The 7332-nt window shown below is 53.2% G+C and overlaps 1 protein-coding gene across 1 annotated transcript; it reads right to left on the bottom strand.

The window, feature by feature from the left end:
* Positions 1-230: 230 nt before the first annotated feature.
* Positions 231-2770, bottom strand: SIX6 (SIX homeobox 6). The gene is made up of 2 exons (XM_057416133.1): positions 2023-2770; positions 231-423 (listed from the first exon to the last, which is right to left on the bottom strand). Exons 1-2 carry the CDS (start codon positions 2592-2594, stop codon positions 255-257), a joined length of 741 nt encoding a protein of 246 aa, XP_057272116.1. The 5' UTR covers positions 2595-2770; the 3' UTR covers positions 231-254.
* Between the last annotated feature and the right edge of the window lie 4562 nt (positions 2771-7332).

The following is a 7332-nucleotide window of genomic DNA, read 5'->3' as shown; positions in this document are numbered from 1 at the left end:
CTTTTATTATTTTGGGTTTTTTTTAGGCATCAACTCTGCAAATCCTTAGAAATAAAGGCGACAACGATTTTTTCCACGTTTTTTTATGCAGTCTGCTGCCGGCCAGGAATAGAGCGCGGGCGGGCGGCCCGTGCCCGGGGAGCACCCCGTAACCCGGCTTTGGCCATCGCGGCCGGGTGATGGCAAGCCGTGTCGGAAGGCACCGCTTAGCTGCTCCCCCATCCCCGCAGCCCGCGGTTTGCCGTGGCGGTGGGTCAGATGTCACATTCACTGTCGCTGGATGTGATGGAGATGGCGGAGGTGGCCGCTTTGCTGGAGAGGCTGGCTGCGGGGCTGGAGGCTGCCCCCCCTGCTTCCCCGCCGCTCTCCTCCTCCGCTTGCAGCGAGCGCACCGAACCCTGCGTTAGGACCTGCTGCTGCAGCCTGCAAGGAAGCGGCACACACAGCATCATCGCAAGGCCCCCTGCCCTGGGATGGGCTGCAGCCCCCCGTCTCCCCGCCGGGGCAATCTTGAACACTCCCTCCCCCCCCCCCCCCCCGCGCCTCTGTCCCCACCTCCAGTTCACACCAGTTAGCCCTGTTAGTCTGGAGGCTCTGCCCGAGGAACTGGACGCCCACCCCAGGGCCTGCCCTGCTCCTCGGCCTACACACCCGGGAGTCAGGTGTCTCTGTGTGTGTCCCTTTTCGCATCTTGTCCCACAAAACTGGGCCTCATCCGAGGGCCCTGTAATTCCCTGCAGCATCTCCCGGGAGGCGGGGCCCCTCCAGCAGGCCTGACATCTGCCCTCTCAGCCGACGGAAACGGGCTGCGGGTGACAGCACCCGCTTCCCCGATGTATGGCCGCCCGTCTGCGCTCAGCGGGGCTGCAGGCTGACAAGTGGGGACAACCCCCCTCAGGCTGCTGGAGGGGGGATAACGGGAGATCGGACTCCCTTCCCCATTTCCCGGGGCATCTGCTTGTGTAGGGGTAACACTGCGATTTTTTTTTAAGATGAAGGAAAAGAAAGAAAAGAAAGAAAAAGGAAGAGAGAAAGAGAGAGAGGAAGAGAGAGAGAAAGAAAGAGAGAAAGAAAGGGAGAAATAAATAAAGAAGGAAAGAAAGAAAGAGAGAAAGAAAGAAAGAAAGAGGGAGAAAGAAAGAGAGAAAGAGAGGGAGAAAGACAGAGAAAAAGAAAGAAAGAAAGAAAGAAAGAAAGAAAGAAAGAAAGAAAGAAAGAAAGAAAGAAAGAAAGAAAGAAAGAAAGAAAGAAAGAAAGAAAGAAAGAAAGAAAGAAAGAAAGAAAGAAAGAAAGAAAGAAAGAAAGAAAGAAAGAAAGAAAGAAAGAAAGAAAGAAAGAAAGAAAGAAAGAAAGAAAGAAAGAAAGAAAAAAGGAAGGGAAGGAAGGAAGGGAGGAAGGAAGGAAGGGAGGAAGGAAGGAAGGAAGGAAGGAAGGAAGGAAGGAAGGAAGGAAGGAAGGAAGGAAGGAAGTAAGGAAGGAAGGAAGGAAGGAAGGAAGGAAGGAAGAAGAGAAAGAAGAAAAATCCTCCAAGAAGTAGATCCCGGCTGGCTCCAGAGGGATTTAGGTCAAGGCGGCTCTCTGCAAACGAGCAGGGCCTGAAAGGAGCATTGCCGGCCCTGCTCCGGCTGGACATATATGAAACAGGTTCCTGTATGTCCAAGCAAAACTCAGAAGGGGGGCTTCTCCCCGCTCGGCAGCTAAACGCGGCCCTTCTGCCGGCGGGTCCTGCGGGCTCATTGCAGCTCCTCCAGCCGGGAGGGCCCTTGTCCCGCTCCCCGCGAGCGGCCAAGGGGAGCCCCCTATTAGAAATAAATAAATAGATAAAAAGCCATCGGGTTTTCCCGTTGCTCCTACGTTATCTCGCTGCATTTCCCTGGGAGAAACTTCCCGGGGTCGTTTTCACGTCCCCACAGAGCGGCTGTCCGGGGCCGGGCCGCATAGCACCGGACCCCCGGCCCCGGGGAAAGAAGTCTCCCTGGGTGGAGGGTGGCCTGTGCCTCCGCGGGACTGGCAGCACCTTACCTGTTCTTAGCGGCTGCCGCCCTGTCCCTTTGCCTGCGGTTTTTGAACCAGTTGCCCACTTGCGTGGGGGTAAGTCCCGTAGCCTGAGCCAGTTCCCGCTTTTTGCTGGGGTTGGGATAAGGGTCCTGCAGGTACCACTCCCGCAGCAAATGCCTCGTCCGCTCCTTGAAGCAATGTGTCTTCTGCTCGCCGTCCCAGATGGTGCGGGGCAGAGGGAACTTCTTTCTCACCCGGTACTTGTCCACCGGCCCCAGGGGTCGGCCCCGCAGCTTCTCCGCCTCCTGGTAATGCGCTTCCAGCCAGAGCGCTTGCAGTTTGGAGTGAGACTCCTTGGTGAACTTGTGGTTCTCCAGGATGTGGTAGAGCTCCCGGTAGTTCCCCGTGTGGAAGGCCACTATGGCCCGGGCTCTCAGCACCGACTCGTTCTTGTTGAGGGCCTCGCAGGCCGCAGGGGCCACGGGCAGGGACCAGAGGAAGCGCCCCAGGCGCTCGATGTCCCCGCTCTCCTCCAGGGTCTCGCAGACCCCAGCCACCTGCTGCGGGCTGAAATTGAGGATGGGCAGCTGGAACATGGAGGCGGCGCCGGGCTCCGCTCCGCGCTCCGCGCTCCCCCGGCGATGCCCGCACCGGGAAGAGGGCAGCGGCCCCGGCGCCCGCCCCTCGCTCCGCTTCTGCCTCCTCCGGCGCCGGCGGAGTTGCGGCGGGAAGGACGGAAGAGGACGGAGAGACGATGGGGAGCGCTCGGCGGCTCCGGCGACTGGGGGAGGTGGGCAGGGGCGAGGCGGAGAAGGATGGAGCGGGGGGAGGGCGGGCGGGCGGGGAGGGAGGGAAGGGAGAAAAAGGAAGAGAAAAAAAAAAAAAAGGAAAGAATAATAATAAAAAAAGGAAACCAGAAAAGGCACAAGCCGGCTCCGCGCCGCCGCCGCGCTGCTGCGGGAGCGCCTGATTTGCTGCCGGGCTCGGCAGATTGGCTCCCGGGTTTCCATGGCGGGGCTGCCACTCACTGTCAGCCGCTGCCAATCACGGCGGAAGTCCCCGCGCCTCCGTCACCGGCACCTCCCCGCCCGCTCCCCGCCCGCTTCCCGGAGTGCCCGTCCTGTCCCTTTCCGCTCCCCCGGGGCCACCGCCAGAGCAGGGGCAGAGCAGGGAAAGGGGGATACCGGCTGCGGTTTGCTGCCAGGAAGTTGGAGGGAGCGGTCCCCGCGATGGAGTGGCCGGTACCCCCTGCATCCTCCAAAAAAAAGCTGTGGGCTTTGGCCCGGGGCTGTACGCACACAGCTCTGAGCACCGCGGGTTGGAGAGGGGCATAAGGCAGAGATGAGAAACCAGATAAAAACCCGCCTGCACAACAGTGACAGTGTCGGTGCTGAGGCTGTCGGTTACAATCAGTGCAGCGGTAGGACAGCAGCAAGAGCCAAGATTTAGGAAAAACTCTCCCCCTTCCCCTTGTTGGTGACTGTCCGCCTCTGTTAAAACGAGAAATTATCTGCAAAGAGCCCAGTGCCCTTCTCCGTTCAACTAAAGCTGTATATGACTATACATATATCTTAACATTTAAAACCTTATTGTTTTCGGCTGAATGGTCCTGAATAGACGTCGAGAATAGTCGCGGGGAGTGAGAAGTCATTTGTAGGTCAGGACAGCAACGTAAAGCAGATTTCATGAATCTTTTGAAATATTGATCATCTTGTAGTAATCATTCCCAGCGGATTTTTTCCGATCCGCCCCTTCGGAGGAGATGGGCAAGCCGCGGCCGTCGCGGCGGGGATGAAATCGCTTTCTGAGCGGTGAGGGTATGAGCTGTTTTCTGGCGAGAAGGGGGGAAATCAAGAAGGCAATCACTTTTTATTCTAAATCTAGCTGCTCGGTGGCAGTTTATTCCCGGCAACATTAGGGACCGTACTCCGAAAGGCAGCATATATGGCAGCATATATTTTGAATTAAGCTCAATACGTTCTCCCTTCTGCTCTTTGCAATACATTTTTTTCTAGAACGCTTGTCAAAGAAATCCCTTCTTAATTTGATATCTTGTTATTGTCTTTCTTCCCTTTTTTTTCTTTTCCTTCTTTTTTCTAATTTTATTTTTGTTTTCTTTTTTTCCCTTCTTCAAGAAAGCTCCTTTGCTAGTTGCCCACAGACCGAAATTAAACAGATTTACATTTTCTCCAATCATTTCTCCGCAGAAATGGAGCTGGACTGGGGCTCGGCGTCTTTTCTTTAGTATCAAGTACAATTTGTCTTTTGCTTGTGAAGATTTGGTAAATCAGAAGGCAGATAGATAGCGCAGATGGTCGGAGGTGTCGGGTCAGATTATGGTATGCCTCAGTACAGTGCTAAGCTCATTCTGACGGAAAACCCTGATATTATTTTCACAGATCTACACAGTTCACTTGAAAAAAACCCTTCGAGCCATTTACATCATTTATGTGAGGCTCACAGCTAGCGGGATGGAAAAGCTTTCAATACTGCTCATTTTCATAAAATCCGACAGAGCTGAGGAGACATAAAAGCACACACAAAACTCACGAGCTCAGAGACACTCCAAAAAAGTTAAAATATAGAAGGGGAGACTCTTCGGCTTCACTTTGCAGACCCAGGTTTGATTTGCCGATCTGCTTAGGGAAAAAAGAGGGGAGGAAAAAATATCAAAGGAAAATAGCAAGTACAAATATTGCGGTCAGCTTCCTCCGCATCCCTGTCCTCTCTGCCAGAGCAAAGCTCAACGAAATATCCCAAATAGCATTTTCGAAAAGAAATAACCTCCCCAAACCTCCTCGGTCTGAGCCAGTGGGAACAAAGACGGAGATCCCCGGGCAGGCAAGGTGCTAGCCCCCCGAAACTCGCAAAGCATTCAGAACTGGGACTGGTGGAGAAAAACCTCTGCTTCTAGAGAGGTGGAAGGGTGGAATGTTTGTGTTAATGGGTAGCTAATTTAGGCCAGATGATGACGATGGAGATTATGACTAATATCACTAAAGACATTTTTTATTATTCTTATTTGAATTATTTTTTTTTTTTTTTAGCATGCACATGATCTGGCGGGGGAGTTACTGGGCTGCAGCCTAATGACCATTAACGGACCGAGACAGGCTCCATAATGAAAGCCGGGACTGTAGGCTAAAGAAATGATCCTCATTAGGAGCAGCAAGGGGCGAGGGGCTGGCTTTCCCCAGGTCCCCAGGCTTTGTTCCCCAGAAACCGGCCTGGATGGGGAGATGCTGGAATCTCTGCTGGGAGGGGAGAGGGACAAAAAGAAAAGGCAACACCACAATGGACCCTGGAACCCTGTGTTAAGCACTTAAAGGGTGACCCGTGAGGGAATATCAGCCCAGCCCCAGCAGCTCTGCGCCCTCTCCAGCTGTGAACGCCGGGCTCTGTGTCTGGGAAGTGGCACAGCCCAGCGGGGACGTGCTTTTCCCTCGGTGGGGAAGGACCTGGAGGTTCTATGCTAGCAATGCCGAGAGACATCAGCTCCAAGCCCCCCCCCCCGCTCCATCCCTTTTCCACCTCTTCGGGGGTTTCATCAGTGACGGGGTCCCCGACAGGTTTTCCTCCGCTTTACCGTAGGGCCGGGCTTTGCCCCCAGCTGCGATCGGAGCGAAACCCTCATCCCCGCAGGACTCGGTACCGCGGCCGGGAGGGCTCCCGGGGAAGGCCGGGGTCCTGAGACGTCCCGGCTCAGCCCTGTGTCCCATTAGAGCTGACTGCGAGCCTGAGCGCCATCGGTCGTGTCCGCTTCGCCTCTGTCTTTTCCCACCTTTTTCTTCTCCCCCACGCCCCATATAATAGCGACACTACTCGTGACATTAACGTCCGGCAGTGGTAACTACCTTAATTCAGGTCACGACTCTGACTCTTGCTACACGTAGCGTGAGGAGCAGAGATGCAGAACCCTGCAGAGGTGAACCCACAGGAGAGCAAGGAATAAAACTGTACATTAAAAAAAAAAAAAGATCAAAAATACTGCCAGCGACCCACACTGTCCCGACGGCTTGCATCGAAATAGTGTAACAGTGTGCGCTCTGGCCTACGGACAGAGCCTTAAAGCAAAAATATGCTGATCTATACATCTTTATACCAGCAGTTAGCAGCTGTCCTGGGACCGAGAATCTCAGTCCCTGGGGATTATTCATCCAGCTGGAGTTTCCAAACGCAGCAGAGGTAAGAATACATTTTTTAAACCTTTGATGTGGTTAAGTATTGCATTAAAAAAAATACCTCTGGGAAGAAGCCCCACATTAGAGGTCTGGGCAAGATTGCCAGAGAGGTGAGAGTTCATGGAGTGTTGCTAGCCGAGCCGGCAGCGCTGCTGGCAAGGCCGGGGTGCAGGTAGCTCCTCGAGTAGGTACCTGGGGAATCACCCGTTATATTTCGGTCCGGGCTTTTGGGGAGCGTTCTCCACCCAGCCACCCGGGAGCTTTGGCGGCGGGAGGTACCTCGAGCTCCGGGTGATGCTTAGTAGCATGTTGCGATGTGCTTCACGTCCTTGCTCTTTTATTTTTAAGAGTGCCATAATTATTGAAATAGCAGCTATCAATCACTCCATTTCTTCCTAGAAAGACTTATGTTTAAAGCTGTAATCTTCTTAATTTAGGGAAAGGGTGCAAGTTGGATCCTCACTTGAATTACTGGTAACCGTCGAAAGCATTGAAGAGTCCTTAGAACGCTGCTGGACCAACAGAGATGTTCACCAAATGTCCACTATCAGACCAGATATTCATTAAATATTTGTCCTTCTGTGTATTATTTAGACTACCGATGAGACGACGTGCCATGGCTGGCATATTTGATGACAGAATAACGAAGTTTATGAAAACTCATAAAAAATTAATTACTTTCAGACTGGTAAGGAAAGACCTTCATTGTACATCGCCCTGGTCAAGGCCAGGGCTGTGGGTAGCCAGGCTCTACCGCCCAAGCTTTACCTTTAATTTTCTTTAGGGTGGAGCTATAGGCCTGATTTTAAAGTCTCCGATCCATCGGGATTTATTTGGCTGCTGGCTTTACTTGCAGGTAAATCACACACAGCACCAAATCGTTTAAACTGAGGTGTGTTAACATAACATCTTCGTTCTGCTTAAAATCCCTGGTTTCCATGAGGCTTTTCACCGAAAATTCCAACAAATTAAAATCTTTTCCCTTCCCTTCCCTTCCCTTCCCTTCCCTTCTTTTTTGTCTCCTCTCCTCTCCTCTCCTCTCCTCTCCTCTCCTCTCCTCTCCTCTCCTCTCCTCTCCTCTCCTCTCCTCTCCTCTCCTCTCCTCTCCTCTCCTCTCCTCTCCTCTCCTCTCCTCTCCTCTCCTCTCCTCTTT

Source organism: Pezoporus wallicus, unplaced genomic scaffold, assembly GCF_028554395.1.
Source record: "Pezoporus wallicus isolate ANWC-B61680 ecotype Strahan unplaced genomic scaffold, APGP_CSIRO_Pwel_v1 scaffold_2146, whole genome shotgun sequence".
Taxonomy (NCBI): domain Eukaryota; kingdom Metazoa; phylum Chordata; class Aves; order Psittaciformes; family Psittacidae; genus Pezoporus; species Pezoporus wallicus.
This window is presented reverse-complemented; position numbering and strand designations above follow the sequence as displayed.

Coding starts and splice junctions, on each gene's coding strand:
- SIX6 (XM_057416133.1), bottom strand. CDS start 2,594: ATGTTCCAGCTGCCCATCCTCAATTTCAGCCCGCAGCAGGTGGCTGGG. Junction 424..2,022: donor GCGGCAGCCGCTAAGAACAG/GTAAGGTGCTGC, acceptor GCTTCCTTGCAG/GCTGCAGCAGCAGGTCCTAA.